General features: G+C 41.9%; 1 protein-coding gene and 1 pseudogene across 1 annotated transcript; both read left to right on the top strand.

The window, feature by feature from the left end:
* The window catches only part of LOC149280546 (E3 ubiquitin-protein ligase HUWE1-like), a 38,922-nt pseudogene extending 19,957 nt beyond the window's left edge, over positions 1–18,965 (top strand).
* A 4,704-nt stretch (positions 18,966–23,669) lies between these two features.
* On the top strand, positions 23,670–24,518 carry LOC149280545 (ribonuclease P protein subunit p38-like). Its single transcript, XM_089500376.1, has one exon. The coding sequence runs from the start codon at positions 23,670–23,672 to the stop codon at positions 24,516–24,518; it is 849 nt and encodes a 282-aa protein (XP_089356502.1).
* Positions 24,519–24,850: the final 332 nt, after the last annotated feature.

The raw sequence follows: 24,850 nt of genomic DNA, 5'->3' as shown, positions 1-24,850 counted from the left end.
TGGGCTCTTGAGATTTGGGACATTAAAGGGGCTATGAATAGTTCTTAGACTCATTTTTTGTCCCAACGTTCCCTCTATGGTGTCGGGTGTTCTAAAAGATATGAATTAGTCTGCCTTTTACTGGTCTCTCATCTGTACTTTGTGCCACTGACTCTGCAATCATATTACAATTCCTCAGCTTACACTAATATATATATATATATATATATATAATTACACCTAATATAATATATCTCTATCCCCACCACATCTGCAGTTCCAGACCAGTTTTATATTCACGGCTTATGAGGTCCCTTTTGAATCACTTTTGACCTTTTACATGAATCTCTGTATACAATAGCTTTCAGGCTTTGATTTGCATTTTTAGTGATGCATGAAGTATGTGTCCATATCTTGGGCTAATGTTCCAGTAATAAATACAGTTCTAAGTAATAAATACTGCTTTGTTACAGGTACTCTCTCCAGTATTCCTACTGCATTGACTCGCTGGACGGAAGAATGTAAGGTCCTAGATGCTGAAAGCATGCATGACTGCGTGGCAGGTGAGAAGCCCTCGGTGCGATGAACGTAATTCATCCTAGAGCAAACTATTTCATCAGGTTCAGAAACAGACAAGCACATCAGTTTACCAACGCCATGTTTGTTGTAGGACTCTGCTATATCCAGTTCAGAGTTTCACATGTACTTAGTTCGTAAATGGATGAAAATAAATTTTTCCTTTACATTTTACAATTTTGACAAATTTTTCCAAATTGCTCAATCACTTATGGGCTTGTTTTCAGTGACATCTCTTGCGTAAGCCATATTCGTTAAAATGTTTAGAGATCCTTGTGTGTTTTTGTTTCTCAGTTGTAAAAGTCCCAATAATAAACCATTTGGAGGCTTTGCGTGACGAAGAACTCGAGGAGCGACGTGAAAAGCGGCGCAAGCAAATGGCAGAAGAAGATGCCAAGATGGCAGATAAAGCTAAAGAAGAGAAGGAATCGAAAGACCCGAACTCACAGGTCTGTCCCGATTTTGAACTTTTTCTTGTGTATGTAGTGAGCCAACCTTCAGCAAAAGATCCTAGGTTTTTGTGATTTGAATTACTGCATGTCTCTGTGAGTTCTGCTTGGCTTTTGCAGTTGCATTTAGCTTGGACACACAAGCGAATCCTGAGCTGGGGCGAATCTCCTAAGTGACATCTCTAAGTGAGGAGTTACAAGCAAAGAAGGAGTTAAAAAGCAAGAAGGAGGGTAAAGTATAAATCCTTGTGATTCCATATATTTATATATATATATATATTGCACCTTACTGTCTGTTTTTGCCAGTTATTTGAGCTATCCCCATTGCCAAGATGTCCTCCATGTCTGACAATGCGGTCAGGTGTACATCTTGCTCAATGTATGCAATCCTTGATCAGCGCTTCGAGGGTGCATATTGCTGTGCGAGATGTGTGCGGGTTGCTCATTTGGAAGCACAAATCCTGAGTCTAGAGGAGCAACTGGCAACACTGAGATCTATTGACAACTTGGAGAGGAGTCTGCTGCCCACTGAGCAAGCTCTCTCGGGGGTAGAGGTGGGGGAGGATAGCGGGATGGAGGTACAGGACAGTCAGGCAGCTAGCTGGGTTACAGTTAGAAGGCGGGGTAGGGGGAAAAGCGCCAGGGAGGCTAGTCCTGATCTAGCACACCCCAACAAGTTTGCCCGGTTGGCAGATGAGGGGGATGTTAGTTCAGAGTTAGCAGTACTGCAGCAAGTCACTGCCTCTGACCACCAGAGGGGTGTCTGCTCCAGTAAGGAGGGAAGGAGGAGCGCAGGGCAGGCCAGACAGGTGCTGGTAGTGGGGGACTCAATTATTAGGGGGACAGACAGGGCGATCTGTCACAAAGACCGGGATCGCCGAACAGTGTGTTGTCTGCCTGGCGCTCGCGTTCGGCACATCGCGGATCGGGTTGACCGATTACTGGGGGGGGCTGGAGAAGACCCAGCAGTCATGGTGCACATTGGCACCAATGACAAAGTGAGAGGTAGGCAGAGTGTCCTTAAAAATGATTTCAGGGACTTAGGTAGCAAGCTTAAGGCAAGGACCTCCAAGGTAGTATTTTCTGAAATATTACCTGTACCACGTGCCACACCAGAGAGGCAGCGGGAGATTAGGGAGCTAAACAAGTGGCTCAGAAGCTGGTGTAGGAAGGAGGGGTTTGGGTTCATGGAGAACTGGGCCGACTTCTCTGTCGGATACAGGCTCTACGGTAGGGACGGGCTGCACCTCAATGGGGAGGGTGCAGCTGTGCTCGGGGAGAAGATGGCCAGAAGGGTGGAGGAGTGTTTAAACTAGGTAAAGGGGGGGAGGGAAACTACAATATAGAAGGGGAAGATGGTGTAGATAGAAAGCTGGGGCTTATAAATGTACCTGGGGGTGGAGCGGAGGGAGGGGTTAGAATAGTCAATAGGGATAGGCTTCATAGGGAAAAAAACCATACACCTCTAAATTGTATGCTTACTAATGCCAGAAGTCTGACCAATAAAACTGACGAACTGGAGTTAATAATGTCTGAAGAAAACTATGACATAGTGGGTATAACAGAGACATGGTTGGATGATAGCTATGACTGGGCGGTTAACATACAGGGTTATAGTCTATTCAGGAAGGATCGAAAAAAACGAAAAGGGGGAGGAGTTTGCCTTTATGTAAAGTCCAGCCTAAAGGCCACACTGCGGGAGAATATATGTGAGGGAAATGATAATGTGGAGTCATTATGGGTAGAAATATATGGAAAGAAAAATAATAAAATACTGATCGGGGTTTGCTATAAGCCACCAAATATAATGGAAGCAGCAGAAGATCAATTATTAAAGCAAATAAACAAGGCAGCAAATCACAATGAGGTGGTTATTATGGGGGACTTTAACTATCCCGACATAAACTGGGAAACAGAGACCTGTGAATCTCATAAAGGAAACCGGTTTCTGACTATAAGTAAGGATAATTATCTGTCCCAAATGGTACAGGACCCGACCAGAGGGGGCGCCCTACTGGACTTAATATTAACCAACAGACCTGACAGAGTAACTAATGTGCAGGTCAGGGGGCATCTAGGAAATAGTGATCACAATATGATACATTATAACTTGTCCTTCAATAAGGGAACTCTTAGAGGAGCCACAAGAACCATGAACTTTAGGAAGGCAAAGTTTGATCAACTAAGAGAAGCCCTTAACACTGTAAATTGGGAAAATGTCCTCAAAAACAAGAGTACAGACACTCAATGGGAGATTTTTAAGGATATCTTAAATTCTCACTGTGAAAGGTACATACCGTATGGGAATAAAAGAGTCAGGAACAAGAGAAAACCAATGTGGATAAATAAAAATGTAAAGGGGGTAATAAATGGCAAAAAAAGGCATTTAAGCTACTAAAACAGGAAGGCAGTGAGGAAGCACTAAAAAGCTATCGGGAAAAAAATAAAATATGTAAAAATCAGATAAAAGCAGCAAAAGTGGAGACAGAAAGACTCATTGCCAAAGAGAGTAAGACAAACCCCAAAATGTTCTTTAACTATATAAATAGTAAAAAGGTTAAAAATGAAAGCGTTGGCCCCTTAAAAAGTAATGAGGGAGAAGTTATAGACGGGGATCAGGAAAAAGCTAATCTATTAAATATATTCTTCTCTGCTGTATTCACAGAGGAAAATGAAATGCCAGGTAATATACAGCAGGATGAGATAACTGCCCCAGTACATGTCGCCTGTCTAACCCAGGAAGAAGTGCAGTGCCGCCTAAAAAAAATCAAAATAGACAAATCACCAGGTCCAGATGGCATTCACCCCCGCGTTCTAAGGGAGTTAAGTAATGTAATAGACAGACCCCTATTTCTAATATTCAAGGACTCTATAGTGACCGGGTCTGTTCCCCAGGACTGGCGCATAGCAAATGTTGTGCCAATATTCAAAAAGGGGACAAAAAGTGACCCGGGGAATTATAGGCCTGTTAGTTTAACTTCTGTTGTGTGTAAACTGTTTGAGGGTTTCCTAAGAGATGCTATTTTGGAGTATCTCAATGAAAATAAGTGTATGACTCCATATCAGCATGGGTTTACAAGGGATCGGTCCTGTCAAACTAACCTGATCAGCTTTTATGAGGAGGTGAGCTCAAGACTGGATCGGGGTGAATCGCTGGATGTCGTATATCTTGATTTTTCCAAAGCATTTGATACGGTGCCACATAAAAGGCTGGTACATAAAATGAGAATGCTTGGGCTGGGGGAGAATGTGTGTATGTGGGTAAGTAACTGGCTCAGTGATAGGAAACAGAGGGTGGTTATTAATGGTACATACTCTGAGTGGGTTACTGTTGCTAGTAGGGTACCACAGGGGTCAGTTTTGGGTCCTATTCTTTTTAATATATTTATTAATGACCTTGTAGAGGGATTGTATAGTAAAGTATCAATCTTTGCAGACGATACTAAGCTCTGTAACGTGGTTAACACAATAGAGGACAGTGCACGATTACAAATGGATCTGCATAGGTTGGAGGCTTGGGCTGGGATGTGGCAGATGAGGTTCAACACAGATAAATGTAAGGTTATGCACATGGGGAAGAAAAATCCAGGCTGGGAATATGTATTAAATGGGAAAACACTGGGGACGACTGACATGGAAAAGGACTTAGGAGTTTTAGTTAACAGTAAATTTACCTGTAGCGACCAGCGTCAGGCAGCTGCTGCTAAAGCAAATAAAATCATGGGGTGCATCAAAAGGGGCATAGATGCCCACGACAAGGAAATAATTCTACCACTGTACAAGTCACTAGTCAGACCACACATGGAATACTGTGTACAGTACTGGGCACCAGTGTACAAGAAAGATATAGTGGAGCTGGAGAGGGTTCAAAGACGGGCAACCAGAGTAATAAGGGGAATGGGAGGACTACAGTACCCAGAAAGATTATCAGAATTAGGGCTATTTAGTTTGGAAAAAAGACGGCTTAGGGGGGATTTAATAACTATGTATAAATATATAAGGGGACAGTACAGAGATCACTCCCAGGACCTATTTATACCCAGGACTGTATCTATAACAAGGGGACATCCTCTACGGTTGGAGGAAAGAAGGTTTCTACACCAGCACAGACGGGGGTTCTTTACAGTAAGAGCGGTGAGATTATGGAACTCTCTGCCAGAGGAAGTGGTTATGGCAAACTCAATAAAAGAGTTCAAAAGGAGCCTGGACGTGTTTCTTGAAAGCAATAATATTACAAGTTATGGATATTAGATTAATAGGGACAGAACGTTGATCCAGGGATTTATTCTGATTGCCATATTTGGAGTCGGGAAGGAATTTTCCCCCTGGTATGGGGCAATTGGCATCTGCTTCATAAGGGTTTTTTTGCCTTCCTCTGGATCAACACAGTAGGGACACAATATGTATATAGGTTGAACTTGATGGACTTTGGTCTTTTTTCAACCTTATGAACTATGTTACTATGTTACTATGAACATTTTGTGACTTTGGGCAGCATAGCACCGGTTTAATTAATCCTTGTTCTTAATCTTCCCAGGCTTCCAATTCCAAGCGAAGCATGCCTTTCGAGTTGAGCCTTACAGGTATTTATCGCTTATAGTGCAGCATTTTCTGCCTCGGTCTCCTTCACAGGTCAGTCGAGTGGATTCTGCGATGCTTCAGGCTGAGGTAGTAGATTGTATAGTTTTGGGGTCACACCCGATCTAGGAGATAACTATACAGTTTACTGTCTTTCCTGCGGTATCTGTTACCAGCCCCAGCAAGGACGAGACCTCTTAATGTATATATCTGGACCTGCTTGAACTTTTAGATTTTGTGCCAATTTCTTGGCTTTTCTGTACATATGTTCATTTGTTTCCCTTTTGTGGTTTTGAAATCTTTTTGGCAGATAAATACCTTTTAGAGAATCCTTTTCCATTACCTGCCCTCTTCAGGGTGAGGTAGTAAGTTGTATTGTTGTAAGGGGGTAGATATTTTGCCACCGTTTTGGAGATAACTATACAGCTTACTGCCTTCCTTGTGGTGTGGCTTTTCCATAAGCCTTGTTTAATGTCTTTAGTTGCTTTATTTGTCATTGTGTTATTATTTAAGATGGGTTTCTGTGTTTTGATCCTCAAGGAATTCTTGACTCGCACACCCTCCAACCTGCAATACATCCCACCAGTAATTGGCCTCTGTTTATGTCCACCATAGAGCAAGATGGAACTGGACGCCCTGAGAATTTCCCCACTGCTCCTTCTTCTGCAGAAGGAACACCAACAAGTCCAGAGCTGGTTCCTTTGGATCCTTCTATGCGTGCTCTTCCTCCGGAGGCTTCCTTGGCAGAAATGCCACAGAGTTTGCAGACGGAGTCCGGTGCCGATGAAGTTGGACAGTTGTTAATGCCAACAGAACAAGAGCCGTCGGCACCAGGAAGACCCAGTGCGGAGGGGGATGCGACTCAGATGGAACTGTCTCCAGCACCCACCATCAGTCAGTATTATATCATGCAGGGAAATGGTTCGGTCTTATACGATGAAAATTCAGCATTTTCTAAAATCATGCATGGAACATATTAAATGTAAAATATATTTGTTGTGCGTAATTAGTTTTTTTTTCTTTTTAAGACTAAAGCTTTCTTTATGTATGAACAATCTAAATGGCCAAGTCAATGAAAAAATATCTCCATTCCTTGTTAGCCTCCTTGTCACCTGAACGAGCAGAGGATTCAGATGCCCTGACTGCAGTGAGCAGCCAGCTGGAGGGCTCACCCATGGATACTAGTAGCCTCGCCTCTGGACCTCTAGAGGAAGGTGTTGGGGAAGCATCTGGGGTTGTTAATCAAGAACAGCCGTTGGTCAGCAGTAGTGTCGCAGTTGGTCAACAGGTTGTGGAGCCACCAAGTCAATCCAGCTAACAAGAAGGCAAAGCAGACCAGCCGACTAGGTGGGAAAGCTGCATGTGTCTGACGCAAGGGATCAGAAAAAGTGGGATGAGCAAGGGCAACTTTTGTTGGGTAACCATAGGGATCATAGAAGACAAGTGGTTTTTGAATGATGCCTTTTATTGGCTAACTGAGTAAATATAGATTGCAAGCTTTCAAGACCTCTCAGGTCCCTTCATCAGGCATTTTATACAAAAATGTGGAAAACCTCATCCAGTTTTTTCATAGTGTAATTGGTCTAATAACTCAAGCTGCAACTATGGGCCGAGCTTTTTCATAAAGCATTCCGGAGTAGTTGAGGGGTTATAAGAAGCCTATAATGTGTTACCAAACCTTAAAGGTCATGAAAAACTGTGTATTGTAACAGTGGGCACGTTTACTCTGTTTTGCTGGAAAGTAGGTGTTTGTAGAGGTGTCTCTCACGCACCTGGCGGATTAATATAGAAGGCACTGCATGACCTCTCCGCTCTTCTCTTCTTGCAGGGGCTGCCAGTCTGGCCTCGGCTAGCAGCATCCAGGCAGCTGTGCAGCAGCTGGAGGCCGAGGCTGATGCCATTATACAAATGGTACGTGAGGGTCAAAGGGCACGAAGACAGCTGCAAACTGCAACGGTTAGCATGATGACTGGCTGGCAGAACATCCATCCTTTAGTTTGTTTCTCCCTCCTTTTAATTTGAACGCTGTTATTCATCCCTTAATCTACCCCACCTTTTTCCTGCCTCTTGGTTTGTCGCCATCTTTATGTACACGTGAGACTTGTCCTTGTCACGCTTATCCCTAGCTTGCCCTATGCATATTCTTCCAAGCTTAGCAGAAGCAGGTTAGTACACGGCTTCTGGCGATGTGAGATGTTCCTCTTGTGGGATGCATGTGATCAGTTGCCGCTTATTCTTGTGCGCCGCTTATTCTTGTGCGCCTCATCTCTCCTGATTTTATGTGGCTAGGCTTGCTGTCCTCGTCAGCCAAGTGATCAGTCTTTATTTTGTTCAGGCAGAGGGTTCGGCTCGCAGAGAAGAGTCTCCAATGGATGTGGACCAGCCCTCTCCGGCCACACAGGACACGCAGTCAGTTGGTCAGTGCGCGGTCAGGGACAAACCATGTTTACTTGTTCAGGGTGTAACAGGTAGTCGATGTAATGTAACCTTGTGTGCTTGTTTTAGCTTCTGAAGGCTCTCAGGCTGCAGAGAAGAAAGAGGAAGAGCGGCTGCCAGAGTTACCGCTGCTGAGTGAACAGCTCAGCCTTGATGAGTTGTGGGACATGCTGGGAGAGTGCCTGAAAGAGCTGGAGGAGTCTCATGACCAGCATGCTGTTCTGGGTAACCAAAGCTACGCAGCTCACTCTCTTCGATTTCTCTTCCATGGAATGAGTCTTCATTGTTCATGTTCTTGGTTTTTCTCCTTCTGTAGTCCTCCAACCAGCAGTAGAAGCCTTTTTCCTTGTCCATGCAACAGAAAGGGAAAGCAAGCCTCCAGTACGAGACACGAGGGAGAGCCAGCTAGCTCACATTAAAGATGAGCCACCTCCATTGTCCCCGGCCCCGCTTACGCCTGCAACCCCTTCTTCCTTGGACCCCTTTTTTTCTCGGGAACCTTCATCTATGCACATCTCATCCAGCCTGCCTCCTGACACACAGAAGTTTCTGCGCTTTGCAGGTAAGAACCTTAAGTTTTATGTACTTGGTAGAAAAGGTAGAAGGTTATTAGATGTTATTTGAGACTTAAAGCCAAATACCTTTTATACTGATCTAACGTTATTTTTTTATTTATTTAAAGAGACCCGTCGCACTGTGTTAAACCAGATCCTACGACAGTCTACCACCCACCTTGCCGATGGTCCCTTTGCTGTTCTGGTGGACTATATCAGAGTTTTGGACTTTGATGTGAAACGCAAGTAAGTATATCGTACCTTGGGTTTTAAGAATACTAGCAAGAAGTGTCTTACGCGCTTTAAAGTAGGGCTGCAACAACTAATCGATAAAATCGATGATAATCGATAATGAAATTCGTTTGGTCAACGAATTTCATTATCGATTAGTTGAATCGATTTTTATTGATTATAAAATGAGGGTTTTTTCAGAGCAAATGCTCTGAAAAATACCCCTCGCGTTATAATCCGTTAGTGTGACTCACAGGAGTCACAGCAGCAGTCGCTACTTACAGTTCCTCCCTGCAGTCACTGCCGATTGGCCTGCCCACTTCCTTTTTCCAGTCCCTCCCTGCAATCGCTGCTGGAGAAAGAAAGGGGCGGGGCCAATCGGCAGTGACTGCAGGGAAGAAAGGGGCGGAGCCAAACGGCCGATTGGCTCCGCCCATTTCCTTAGCATCGCCATGGCTGTGACACTCATCTAACTGTGAGTATAAAATTAATATTTGGGCTGCTGAAAGTTAGGGGAGGTGGGGGTTAATTTAGGGGCAGTTATAGTTAATGGGGTGTTTAGGGTTAACTTAGGGGCAGTTATAGTTAATGGGGTGTTTAGGGTTAACTTAGGGGCAGTTATAGTTAATGGGGTGTTTAGGGTTAACTTAGGGGCAGTTATAGTTAATGGGGTGTTTAGGGTTAATTTAGGGGCAGTGGTGATTGATGGGGTGTTTAGGGTTAATTTAGGGGCAGTTATAGTTAATGGGTTAATTTAGGGGCAGTTGTGGTTGATGGGGTCTTCAGGGTTAATTTAGGGGCAGTTTTGGTTAATGGGGTCTTCTCTTCAGGATTAATTTAATGCTGAGGACTGAGGGTTAATTTAATTAATTTAATAAAGTTAACTTAAGGTGCAGTTAGAGGTAAAGGGGGGCAAACTGAGGGGAATCTAAATCCTGGGGGCAGTGAAGATTAATCCTGTATTTATTTATAAAAGTATTGTCTGTGAACGAGTCTGCAAATCCTATGAGGGCACTATGAGATATCAGGGGGGTATACGGCATACCTGAGGAGGACGGAGTGACATATCTGGGGGTATAAGGCATATAGGGTATATAAGGCATATGTGGGGAGGGCAGTGTGGCATGTCGGGGAGGGCAGTGTGGCATGTCGGGGAGGGCAGTGTGGCAATCCTGGGCTCAAATATGCATAACTGGGGGGCAGGTTGGGGAAATAAAAACAAGAAAAAAAATTTATTCTGCCGTTTGTTTTTAACATCCTATGTTACTTTATTAAATAATTTAAAATAAATGAAAAATTATTTTTTTTTATCCGATTAATCGAAAAAATAATCGGCCAACTAATCGATTATGAAAATAATCGTTAGTTGCAGCCCTACTTTAAAGTTGTATTTATTTGTAAATATGCCACATTTATACAATTCATTATTACACCTGCTACACTGATGTGATATATAAATAGTGAGCTTTAGTGTTTGATTTGATAATTGTGGAAGCTTAAGCTGCTACAAGATGTTTCTGCTTCCCTGCACAGATATTTCCGCCAGGAGCTTGAGCGTCTCGATGAAGGGCTGCGCAAAGAAGACATGGCTGTTCATGTACGACGCGACCATGTGTTTGAAGACTCGTACAGAGAACTTCACCGAAAATCTCCTGAAGAAATGAAGAACAGATTGTAAGTGTCCTAGTGTGAAAATGGGGATTTCTGTTGTGGGACGTGGTTGATAACCATCATCTAATGCGGTGGTGACCCTTAGTAGGGAGCTTTTATCTTTCATTTGCCGTTTATATTCTAATGGACCCTGCAGCAAAGTTTCCTCTTTACTCTTTGTAGGTACATAGTGTTTGAAGGTGAGGAAGGTCAGGATGCCGGTGGGCTGCTCCGGGAATGGTATATGATCATCTCCAGAGAGATGTTCAATCCCATGTATGCACTGTTCCGCACATCTCCTGGTGACCGTGTCACTTACACCATCAACCCTTCATCGCACTGTAACCCCAACCACCTCAGCTACTTCAAGTTTGTGGGTCGTATTGTGGCTAAAGCAGTATATGACAATAGACTGCTGGAGTGTTACTTCACGTGGTCCTTCTACAAGCACATCCTTGGCAAGTCTGTCCGGTAAGTTTGACCATCTGCACATAACTCGCATTGTGCATTAGTGTGTCTGGTGGCTTCTGCCATGCATCACTCCAGATGTCCTGAGTTGCTGTTGCTCCAGAATTAGTCTCAGCTGTCACGGACCATTCGACCGTCGTTGGTTCTGCGAAGCCCTTGGATTCTCTTTGGCATCAGGTGAGCCCTAAGTCCCAGCGGTCACATGAACCGGGGGGAGAGTCACATGAACCGGGGGGGAGAGTCACATGAACCGGGGGGGAGAGTGGCTGCAAGACCTACTCGCTGACCACATTTTCACTGGTCTTTAAGGAGCACCTGCACCACCTCATTTCTATGTGCGGTTCCAACACTTGGGATTTCTAGATGGTCCGCCATGCATGCCAGTGATCAACCATAGGAAACGAGAACCCTTCCAACTGTATAACTATTAATGTTATTTAATGATCTTTAGATGCCATTTACATTAATCACATTATCAGATAAACATACACAATTTATTTAAAACATGTATTTATAATTTATAACATTTTAACCAAAACATATTTAGGACTCTCTTTGTTCACTTAATTAATTCCCGTGTAAATCCTACTAAGGAGCTGTAACACCCGAGACACAATGCCTAATGGAATTCTGTATGTAATGATTTTACTGATATTTATATTTTACTGTATATTACCTAAAATACCCTGTTAGCATGTTGTATAAAATGAAAAGCACTAGTATAGTAGGTAATGTTAAATGCGCACACTATCCAACATACACGCACGCGCACACACGCTAACACTATACTTATATAAAAATACACGCTATCTTCTGCCATTGTGAATGCGTCAGCCTATGCTTTCCTGCGGGGGGGCGCTGCAGCGAGTGCTCTGAGGCACCCAACGAGTCCCCGATGTGGCTCCTCACTATATCCTTAATCATGGGAAATACCATCGTCTATTAGAGTACCTCTAGGAGGTCTTTACAAGATCAAGGCAAGTAAATAAACAACTTGTTTCTTCTTCTCCATCCGCACCGTGTACCCTCAGGCATTAACAAGTATTTGCCCTTAAGGGGTTAAAACATAATCGCAAACATTTTCACATTAGACATTTAATGAATAAAGCCCCAATGCCCCCTGTAATGAATATAATGAATGTAATCCTAGTCTCGGGGGGCAGTGAGGTGACCCCCGGCCACCGCCTGGCGCAAGAATTACATCGCTGGCTGCTCCCTGTGCCTCTAATCCGAAGAAAACGCAACAAACCCACAACGACATGCGCGGCCGGCATCCCATCAACCTGCTAACGAAAGGTAAGCGACACATACTCTGCCCTGCATTCCTGTGTCACAGCAAACATAATACTCATAATAATACTTGGAATTCCAATAATACTCATAACACTATCCTCATAACACTAACTATCCTCATAACACTAATAATACCAATAATACTCATAACACTAATAATACTCATCACATTAATAATACCAATAATACTCATAACACTAATTATACTCATAACACTAATAATACTCATCACATTAATAATACCAATAATACTCATAACACTAATAATACTCATCACATTAATAATACCAATAATACTCATCACACTAATTATACTCATAACACTAATAATACTCATCACATTAATAATACCAATAATACTCATAACACTAATAATACTCATCACATTAATAATACCAATAATACTCATAACACTAATTATACTCATAACACTAATAATACTCATCACATTAATAATACCAATAATACTTATAACACTAATACTCATCACATTAATACCAATAATACTCATAACACTAATTATGCGCATAACACTAATTATACTCATAACACTAATAATACTCATCACATTAATATCAATAATACTCATAACACTAATTATACTCATAACACTAATAATACTCATCACATTAATATCAATAATACTCATAACACTAATTATACTCATAACACTAATAATACTCATCACATTAATAATACCAATAATACTCATAACACTAATTATACTCATAACACTAATTATACTCATAACACTAATACTCATAACACTAATAATACTCATCACATTAATAATACTCATAATACTCATAATAACACTAATTATACTCATAATAATACTTCCGGTTTCGCGCATGCGTAGTAGGGGCGGGCCCGATTCGAACTCTGCATGCGCAAACTTCCGGGGGGGGGCACAGTGTTTAATGGTTGGGTGTGATAGGAGTTGGATTATTTGAAATTCTGCTCCACAGCAGCTGCTTGCAGGAGTCAACTCAAAACATACATAAATCATACAGAACATATGAACACGTAACATGTTAAAACACAATTGCACAATATGTTCAGCAATGTGACCCCACGCGTATTGGCATTATGCGCAGCGCCGTGTACACTGCAAACACAATACAGAAATGTGCCATGTAATCACGCTAATTTCACTTGTGGTTGACGTAGTTAGCTAAGTGTGCTTTTTAACAACCATTAAAATATGGGTGTGTGCGTGTATTTATATGGTTATATTTGTGTATATATGTGTGTGCGCGCGTAAATATATATGCGTGTATATATATATGTCTGTATATATCTGTGTGCATATATATATATATATATATGTGTGTGTGCGTGTATATATATATATATGTGTGTGTATCAATACCTTATATATACGTTATGTATGTATGTGTATATATATATTACAAAGAATTGAGCAGTTTTATACAGTTTCGGTATATTTTAATCAGTTTTATTAAGCTCTTGTATAGTTTATCCTTTTATACCAATTAACATCTAACACCCAAACCCCCCCCATCCTGTCACTCAGTCTTCTGTTTTGTTTGATACTTTGGATTAAGAAAAGATATCACAGCCAAACTCCTGATCTCATAAAAATGTGGAGATCAGAAATGCCCTGGACTTAAAAATCAATCTGACATAATCACAGACATTAAAGAAGCATTATTTGAGTATATATATATATATATATATATATATATATATATACACACACACACGCGTTATATTACAACATATTACTTCCATAAAAATGTAAATACAGAAAGCCGTACCCGGAGGCGACAGCGCGAGGCTAAAACCAAGAGCAGAAGCCGGAACAAAATGGTGCTCCACCAGAGCAAACCACCAGAGTGTACGATCATACGCTTTTCCCACTAATTATTCCGTCCCGAGAGAATCACTCCTCGTATCAGGGAAGATTTTACGCACACAGGCTGTCCGTACGGCAATCATTGGGGGTTATCCAATTCACATCAGATCTGGATTAAAAAGAAAGAGAGGAATAATGTTTTTAAAAAATCGATGAAATTTGTGCAAAATCTCTGATCTGGAGATTCCATTTTCTGATCATAGAAAAAAACTTTATTTTAAAGGCAGCAATGCAGATAAGACTTATATCAAGGACATTAATTCGACGTTCCCTCTCCAATTTACCAAATGTCAGCCAACAACAGCTTTCCCCGGTCCCCGTATACCGGCTACGCACTATTATCACACGTTATTATTATTATTATTAAATACTGATATTAAACTGTATGCAAAAAATTGCAGAGAGACGGCTTATTACAGATATTAGTAAGTGAAGTAACAGTCGTGATGGATTCTCACCTTTCTTCCCATGTAATGTCTTAAGAAGAGGTTAAATGACCAAATCTCACATTCAACAAATGAAGCCGGGAGCCCCAATTATACGATTATAACTATTAAAAATAATTATACCAGTCAAAAATCCCCATATATATAGAATTTTATAACGGGACTAGGTGCTGCCTCAAAAATGGTTGTTAAGGGTCAGAACTGCTAAATTGTTTTTGCAGAATAACGAAAAACATTCTAATCTTATGCCATGATATAAAAACCCCGTCTTAAGTGAAGGAAGAATACTTGTTTGGCATGGTAGAATCTTAGCCATACATTTCCCGGGGCGCGTTACATGGTAGTAGGGGATATCGTTAACAGGTGAGGCTGTCGGAGGATGAAATTGTTTTCCAGGTCTGTACCTGAGACCTTGTAGCCTCTTCAGCAACTATTCAGGACGCACGGAAACACACGAGTGACCAGCGCTAGATACCAACTGCAAATCCCCATCAGACTCTCATTGAGTTCTACATGTAGAAGCGCACACCGGCCATGACAGGCAACTAGATATATATATATGTGTATATATATAATGTGCATATATATAAATATATGTGTATATATATAATGTGCATATATATATATATATATATATATATATATATATGGAATATGTGTTCATATGGATGTGACTATTCTAGCTATGTGATGGGTACCAGATCGAATTCGGGGTCCTGAGGATATCCTGTCCAAAAAGCGACGCGATCGGCTGAGCGGCAGAAGTTCAAAGTTTCCCCGGGACGGCCCGCGAGATAGCCGGCGCGTGTTCAACCGCGCTGGTCGATCTCCGCTCTCCTGGAAGTCCCAGCGACCGGGAATCCATGGGAGGCTCCTTCCCCGAATCGTTCCTGGTCCGTACCCCACCATCTGTGGGTTAATCGTGTGAAAAGGGTGCGCTGGCCGATGGTGTCTGGGATACGAAGGGTTAAAGTCCGTGGGCAGGACATGTGAAACATGGACAGGGCGGCACCTGAGGGAGAACAAAAGCACAAACAATCACACTTATTACCCCTGGGTTGTGACAGTATGTTAATAGTCTGTCGCCGGGCGCTGTGAGGGAGAGGGGGGAGTGAGAACTACAGATTAGTTTTATAAAGGAAGAAAGGCAAAGAGCCGAGGATAATGGATGAAATGCGATTCGGCCCCTATGGTTGCTGGTATTTTGTATGCAGAATAAATTATTTGAACCTCCCATATAGCCTGATTTGAAAGTTAAATGTTCCCTACTACTGATTTCTTGATAGTGGAAATACTTCAATGATGCCTTCTTTATAAGTGTACCCTATATACTTTAGCAGACTATATGTGGGTGTTGGGGTATTTTAGTGTGTCTGGGTATGTATATTAGCCTTTGGGTATGTTAGTGTGTGTTGTGTGTCTGCCTGGGTACATTAGTGTCTGTATGTGTGAGTCTGGTATGTTTGTGTGTGGGGGGTATGTCAGTGTCTGTATGTGTGTCTGATATGTTTGTGTGGGTGTATGTCAGTGTCTGTATGTGTGTGTCTGGTATGTTTGTGTGGGGGGGTATGTCAGTGTCTATATGTGAGTCTGGTATGTTTGTGTGTGGGGGGGGGTATGTCAGTGTCTGTATGTGTGTCTGGTATGTTTGTGTGGGGGGGTATGTCAGTGTCTATATGTGTGTCTGGTATGTTTGTGTGGGGGGTATGTCAGTGTCTGTATGTGTGAGTCTGGTATGTTTGTGTGTGGGGGTATGTCAGTGTCTCTATGTTTGTCTGATATGTTTGTGTGGGGGTATGTCAGTGTCTGTATGTGTGTCTCTGGTATGTTTGTGTGTGGGGGGTATGTCAGTGTCTGTATGTGTGTGTGTCTGGTATGTTTGTGTGTGGGTGTATGTCAGTGTCTGTATGTGTGAGTCTGGTATGTTTGTGTGTGGGGGGTATGTCAGTGTCTGTATGTGTGTCTGATATGTTTGTGTGGGTGTATGTCAGTGTCTGTATGTGTGTGTCTGGTATGTTTGTGTGTGGGGGTATGTCAGTGTCTGTATGTGTGTGTGTCTGGTATGTTTGTGTGTGGGTGTATGTCAGTGTCTGTATGTGTGAGTCTGGTATGTTTGTGTGTGGGGGGTATGTCAGTGTCTGTATGTGTTTCTGATATGTTTGTGTGGGTGTATGTCAGTGTCTGTATGTGTGTGTCTGGTATGTTTGTGTGTGGGGGTATGTCAGTGTCTGTATGTGTGTGTCTGGTATGTTTGTGGGAGGGGGGGTATGTCAGTGTCTGTATGTGTGTCTGATATGTTTGTGTGGGGGTATGTAAGTATTTTGGTGTGAGAACATGTACCTTGGTCTGGGTACATTAGTGTATGTGTCTGCCTGGGTATGTTGTGTGTGTGTGTGTGTGTCTGAATGTTAGTGTGTGTCTGGTTATGTTAAGGTGTGTCTGTTAAAATAGGACTGATTATGAGACAAGGTGATTTTTTTCTGAAGAAAACCTATAATTTAGGAAATACAGTAAAAGGAACCTCTTAAACTCTTAGTGTATTTTAACGTGCAAGACTTATGACTGAGGAGACGGAGGTTGCTGGTCTGCTCAACAGCCAATCTACCACCACTAAGAATGTTATAGGCTGTTACAACATAACGCTTGTTTTGACCCACCTTGTTGGGGGGTGAATGCTGGACCCTCAAATTTTGGAATTTTTAAATGTTTAATAATTTGCTGATGTAATGATTTATTGTTTTATAAATAATGCTATGCAGCCAATTTCTAATTTATCTACTGGTCTCCAGTGTTATTTCAGGGTGAGATACATTTTATAATTGAACCCTTTCTCTCCCCTATGGACGTATGTATGATCTGACTGTAATAACAGCCTGGACTCCCCGTCAGAAAGAAGCCAGCATCGTTTGACACAAGCACTGATACACCCTTAGGTAAAGAACCCCCTGTTACATGATTGGCCATTCCATTCCGCTAGGTGTCAATGCTGACACCCGCCAAAAGGTCACTGGAGGGCAGTGTCTGTCTACACCCTGTTGGGATGTTCTTTTGTTCCCCCTGCTGGCTGATCACATACATTGCGTGATGAAAGACAGATCAGTGGGAGAAAACAGAAGGAAAGTTTCACTAACTTAAAAAAAAAAAAAAAAAAAAGCGCGGGGAATATATAAATAAAAATAAATATTTATTGGGCATCCAAAATGTATAAGAGAGATCAAAGGGATTTCAAACCATACTGCACTGGAAAAAGTTAAAAAATAAAGGGAAAAATAAAAGTCCTTCAATACGATTAGACCTAACACTACAAGTAAAAAAAAAAGTTAAAAAAAATCACTTCCCCCAACCCCTTAAGCCAACAGTATTAAAAATATGTAATATACAGTAATATGTAATGGATGTATGTGGTCCTCTTGAACTTACCTTCATATGCTGATTGCTTTATGCTTTTCTTTGATATTCCGTATATACCGCGTCTTTAGGACTCTGTACAAAAGTGAAAAGTTTACACGGCACGTGGTCGCAGTGAGCAATTTTCTGCACTGTTATAAAAGGGTGGATTCCGCATAATTCCTCCAAGCATTTGCACAGGGGCCACACAACAAAATTAAAGGGACCACTCAGGAATCCGATGCATTAAAGACCCACTGACAGAGAAGGCTGCCCTGCACCCTTACACTTAACTATTTGGAAAGAATGTAGAATATTAGCTCAGAGTAGATGCTAATAATAACGTTTTATACTAAGTTCGCTAAATCAGAGGTTGGCAGGTAGGTTGTAATTTTAACACCCGGGCCGGCATGCTGCAGTAACCCTTTCCTGTAAGAGGAGTTTCGTTTGCCATGTGCAATCAAAATGCCAGCAAAGGTTTTTATTTTTAATCTTTAATTTAAATACAAAACCCATTAACAGTTCAAACATAATCATAATACAACGAACATCAAACATATACTGTATATGACGTAGGAAACATTCCAGTGTTACGTTCTATTCTATTTGTATTCTCATCTATTTGTGTTATGTATAGAAATAAAAAAAAAAAAATGAATACAAATATTAAATATATAAAATGAAATGTAAACTAAAAATACATAAAAAATACAGGCATCCATGAGGTGTAAGATTCCTAAATGGATCTGTTAGGGTTCCCCTGTGCAACTGAGGGCTCCCCCACTATAGGTGCCCCTTTACAGCAATGAGGGGAATTCTATAGGGAGCTCTGCCATAAGGGGCTGCAGCATAAACGCACACACTGATCGCACATTGAGTGCAAAATAAAGTTGAAAAACATGTGATCTTTTCTTCCTCTACTTGCAGAAACTGTGTCAGTGTTACCGACTTCATCGTAATTAAGCTGCCAACACTCCGGTACAGCACTATCTTGCTACCTGCTTATCCCATGAATGTGGAACTTCCATTACCCTATTAAACTCTACCGCATCTGCTGGCGGGCTGCGCCACTTATCTACTACCCTCTCAAAATAGGTTTTCACCTTTTGGGAAGAAAAAGCACATAGCTGTCACATGAGGCTTACCAGAACATGATTCTCTTCTACAATTTCATTCCACATACCATAGCGCAGCAGACAATCTGTGCAGGTCAGCCATGAAAAGAATTTTACGGAAAAGAATGTAACAGAAATCAGATGTGCGCAGCGACGGCGATGTGACGGATACGAGACTAAGAGACAATAATCAACTATATGAATGTCTACATGTAAACAATCAACAAAATCCCGTAGGAAACTTTTTAAGTGGTACATTATAGGAAAAATCCACTCACCAGCAGATGCGCATGATGCAGGGTCTACTCTGTCCCTGTTGTCAGCCCTTCATAATGCATACAGAAATCTATGTGCTTCTCTCATAAAGCGTTTGGGGGGGATTCCCTAGGGCCAGAAGTCTGCCACACACAGGGATCTATTTACTAAAGTGAGTGTTTGGAGAGTTGTGGTTTGATATTTATAGAAGGATATCGACGTATTGGAGAGAGATTGGGGAGGACGACTAAAACCGTGGTGTGCAAGATAAAGTTTATTTCAAGGGAGGAAAATGTTAGAACAAGAGGTCATAATCTAAAAGTAGAATGTCAGAAGCGTAGATGTAATGTAGTGAAGTTTTACCTTACTGAGATGGTGGCAAATACAGTTATCAGCCGCCCAGCAGAAGACGTAGAGGCAAAAACAGTGAGGGTATTTAAACATGGATGTGGCTGGGCATAAAGCCAAGAGAAAGGACTGATAAAAGTGAGTCTTTCGATCAGATAAATGACCTAGATGGGCCGAAAGATTCTCATCAAACGCTTTGTTTCTATGTTTCAGCGTCACGTTATGAAGAGTAAACGTTGCCGATCTTCGTCTGCAGGAAGCGTTTTGCTAGAATGTACGATGTAGGCGTAAATCGGTGCGATCGCTTCACAGTATCACAAAACACCGGCCAGGTCTGCCTCCTTCCTGGAGCATTAGCCGTTTCACAATTACTAGCAAAGTGAAGCATTTCACAGCCTCCATTAGACCCCTCGGGGAATACAAGCGAAGACCCCAATGTAACGGATTTTATTTTATTTATTCATCTTCCGTTTGTTTCCGTCTCCTGCGTATACCGCGTGAGCGAACGGAAAGCCGATATACAGAGCAACATACCGGCTGCCTTATGCCCTATACCATGCAAGGGGCTGCCTTTCTCTCGTTATAGAGTTGTATTCACCGCACCGGTTTTTATTTATGCCATTCCAGAGGAATAAAACTGGCTTTATAACAAAGAAAACGCCAGATATTTAAATAGCTACAACCGGCCTCGCTGCGGGGTCACTGAACTCACAATAGCTTTGAGCTGCGTACTTTCTCAAGTCAAAAAACCTATTAAAATCCTGTATTCTTTTATTGATTGACCTATACCTTGGATTTGATTTGTAGGATAGCAGAAAGTAGAGTAGAGAGCAGAGAGCGCGACGCACCAGCCATCATTATCTGCTTCCGTGTGTATACAGCCCATCGGGATCACTTAGAAATGTTTTATATACCATTGCTTTGGGGGATTAAAAAGACACCAATGCTATCTATCTGGTCTCCGGTGATCTCTCAGTTGGTCCCAGTCCGTTGCATGATGTCAGGATTAATGTATTTTTCAAATATACTTTAAAATGCAAGGTTTGTAAGGGTGTTTTTGCAGTGTTTTACAAGACGTACGAGAGAGCTCTATACATAATGCACTTGTATGTGTCTAATCGGGATGTTGGCAAACATAAATTGGGTCGTTGTCCATAAGTGGTACCTACAGCATAGAATAAATATAAGAAAAATTTCCAAAAACATTTTTTGTTTTGTTTAAGTATAGGTTTTTTGAATACGAGCACTCACAATCATTATTTTTTTTGTATGTTTTTATGATTTTTTGCGGGTACATCAAACATGAAAAATGGGAATCTTAATTATAGCCACATAAGGTAAAAATGGCAATATGGAATATAGGGTACTAAAAACCGTAGTTACTGAAGGGGTTATGGCCTATAGGAAGAGCTTGCCTGGCCCTATATGTTGCATCCTCAGAGATATCTGACTATTAAAGTATGCAGCTTCCAGGGCCATCTTAACCTTTCCAGCCAGTGGAATGTGAGAGTGTTGGCCCTTCATGATTGATAGTAAACTCTCCTCCTAATGTTCCATTTAGCGACCAGATGTCGGGCTCATGAACGAATCGTTCTTTTAATCCGATTCTTTTCAATGATCCGGGTGAATCGGTTCAGTAGACTGAACAATTCATTTGTAACAGTTCAGTCTGTGAATCATGAACTGCAGTTGTAACCTGACTCACTGACTCGTTCATTCAGAGACTCGTTCCTTTAGAGAACTTCTTCAGACTCAGAGTAGCTCTGATTCATTAGTTCATTGATCAAAGCAGCTCTGAGCTATCAGTATACAGCACACTGACACAATACTTTTATAAATACATACAGCATTAATCTTCACTGACCCCATGATTTAGATTCACCTTTGTTTGCACCCATTTACCTCTAAATGCACCTTAAATTAACCTTATTAAATTAATTAAATTAACCCTCAGTCCTTAGAATTAAATTAACCCTAAAGACCCCATTAACCATAACTGTCCCTAATTTAACCTTAAAGACCCCATCAACCATAACTGCCCCTAAATTAACCCTAAAGACCCCATTAACTAAAACTGCCCCTTAATTAACCCTAAAGACCCCATCAACCATAACTGCCCCTAAATTAACCCTAAAGACCCCATTAACCATAACTGCCCCAAAATTAACCCTAAAGACCCCATCAACCATAACTACCCGGAGCCTTCCCTTGCGGGATGAGGCCAGGACTGCCCACTGACGTCAGTGGGAGATCGCGCAGACTTCGGGGGTGTTCCCGCTGACAGCAGCGAGAAACACCCACATTTTAAGGGAAAATGGGTGGGGAGCGGGGCATGTCAAGACCCCGAGACCCAGAGGATTCGGGTCTTGACCCAGAGAACCAGAGCTTCACCCCGCAATCTCCGGGTAAAACCCGGAGAGTTCCCAGGTATGCTCATTAACCATAACTGCCCCTAAATTAACCTCCACCTCCCCTAACTTTCAGCAGCCCCAATATTCATTTTATACTGACTGTTAGATGAGTTGCTGAGTAGTGTGGACGGTATAAGGAAAGGGGCGGGGCCAATCATTGGTGTGACTGCAGGGAGGGACTGGGAAGCAGAAAGGGGCAGGGCCAATCATCAGTGTGACTGCAGGGAGGGACTGGGAAGTAGTAACTGCTGTGAGTGACCTGATGAATCGGATCATGAATCAGTTCATTTCAATAAACAACTCAAAATTAACTGATTCACTTTACTGATCCAAACTTCCCATCACTAAGTTACAGGGCTCTGTAAATCCGAATCTATATGTAACGCACTTGTTTACAGGACTGAGGAATATAGCGGTGCCGTACGATCCACTAAAGAATAATAAATAACCAGCAGATATTCTGGGCTCCTACACAACATGGAAGGTTCTCCCTAATGTCAGGTTGCAGACTCATATAAGCGCATTGCTGTTGTGAGGCATAAATATGATGTTGACATCCATGGAAGGTATAGAGCTATATGCAAGGTAAGCACTTTTACCTGACGCAGATTTTAACTTTGTGTTTATTGGAGCGGTCATTGCTTTAGTGCATAGAAACTTGGGACAGAGTACGGAATGTACTCTTGGAATGAACCAAGTTTCTATGCACTAAAGCAATGACCGCTCCAATAAACACAAAGTTAAAATCTGCTTCCTGTATAGGAGTACACTTCCGCTATGGCGTGCGCCACCGGAAGCTCTAACACTTATTTCTCGCTATTGTGAATCAGCGCTCCTTACAGCACCGAGAACCCCGAGCAACAAACAGAGCTTCCGTTTATGCGTGTCACTTGTTACTCAAGACTCGTTCTGGTTTGCGGCGTACGAGGCTTCTGATTGGCTAGCCATTTCTCCACCCCGCACAATAGGGCAGCGCTTCCAAGTCGACGCTCTCCACGTGAGTATATTAGTGGAGATTTCCAGCCAGGTGAGTGGGGCTTTAGCGCTGTAAATAATCTGAATAGTTTCCAGTAACGACTGAGATCAAAATCACACAATAAGAAGATGGAAGTAATGATCCCCGTGCAGGACTGTGGTATAACCCAGCGGAACCCCGTGCAGGGCTGTGGTATAACCCAGGGGATTATAAAATGTTCTGTAGAATTCCCCCAGGCGTTTGGATGGGGGACGCTTGCAAATGTAAAGGGACCGCAGAGCTATGTCCGTTAAATGGCATATGATCCCCTTTCGCTACTCATTTGGAGCAAGATATGTGCAGGGCTTTTCTTTGTGAACATTGATCCGTTTTACAAACAATCACTGTCTACTGTTTCGGTAGCTAAAACATTAAAAATATTAAAAATATCTTATTTGCTGGCATATGGCCTTAGACACGGCTTTAGTTGTGCCCAATTAAGGAAAAGATTGCTATTTCTTTTACAGAAATTACTTTTTACACACCTGTTGCTGAAGTGCAACTCAGGTAGAAACTGTCCTGCTGTCCGTAGAATCTTCTTTTTACTAATTTTACATTCTGTTCTCTATTTTAAACAGCATTTGGTACCTAGAAGAACAATGGCAGAAAAAGCAAGTAAAGCGCCGGGGCGTAAACCAAAACCCATCGTAACCAAGACGTCTCTGAACAGTCCTTATGAGAAGACGTGGAAGATGGTTGTGGGGGATGATATGCAATTTATTCTCCAGACTTTAAAGGACAAGTTTAATCAACTTGGGCTGAAAAAGATAGAGCCGCAAAGCCGACCAAGAAAAAGAAAGAATGCAAAAAAAGTAAAAGGCGGTGAAGATACAAAGAAAGAAAGCTGCGAGGCAGCGGGTGACGAGGGGAGCGAAGAAGCCACCGCAGAAAAGCCAGGTTGGACATCTGCTGATATCCGCAAGCAGTTGGCTATTGGGGTTAATGAGGTAACCAGAGCACTGGAAAAGAATGAGTTGATCTTGGTCCTGGTTTGTAAGTCTGCAAAGCCTGAGATGATTACCAAGCATCTCATTGACCTGAGTGCAAGCAGAGCGGTCCCTGCATGCCAGGTGCCACGTCTTAGTGAGAGCATAGGATCGGCACTTGGGCTTAAGTCGGTGTTGTCCCTTGGCTTTAGGAAGGACTCTGTTTTTGTTGAAGAAGTTAAGGCTATCATTCCAAGGATGCCATCGTTGGTTGTTCCTTGGTTGGAGAGTCATCCTCGGAAAGAGGCTCAAACCACTGACACCGCTCCCGCAGAAAAGCAAGACGTTCAGACTAAAGGAGAAGTTAAGGAAGCGGTCAAACAAACTGGTAAGAAACGCAAAATCGAGAAGGAAACGGAGGAATCAAGTAACGTGACTTTACAAGGCCTCAAAGTTAAAAAGATTGTTCCGAATCCAAACAAAAAACGGAAAAACAAGAAGAAAGCCGCTAGCAAAAAGTAATGGAATAAAAAAAATAAAAAAAAAAAAATATATATATATATATATATATATATATATATATATATATATATATATATATATTGACATTTGTCTGTTATTGGGTTAGAGCTTTCTAGAACCTTGAAAGGGAATTTGTTCTAAGACTGAAGTTACGCTTAAGATGTTTCTTTTCCCTGTGGCAATTACCTTTAAATCTTTCCATAGCAATCTGTTTGTTTAAAAAAAAAAAGTTTTGTTCCCACAAGAAGTAACGGTGTAGATGGTATGTAGAAGTGAACCTGTACTACCTCCTGTGCCTTTCTCTGTTAATATTATAATTTATTTATTAAACA

Source organism: Sceloporus occidentalis, unplaced genomic scaffold (assembly GCF_023333645.1).
Source record: "Sceloporus occidentalis isolate IW3139 unplaced genomic scaffold, rSceOcc1.0.p SCAF_154, whole genome shotgun sequence".
Taxonomy (NCBI): domain Eukaryota; kingdom Metazoa; phylum Chordata; class Lepidosauria; order Squamata; family Phrynosomatidae; genus Sceloporus; species Sceloporus occidentalis.
This window is presented reverse-complemented; position numbering and strand designations above follow the sequence as displayed.

What these genes read in the sequence shown, in the direction of transcription:
- LOC149280545 (XM_089500376.1), top strand. Translation starts at nt 23,670, where the DNA reads ATGGCAGAAAAAGCAAGTAAAGCGCCGGGGCGTAAACCAAAACCCATC.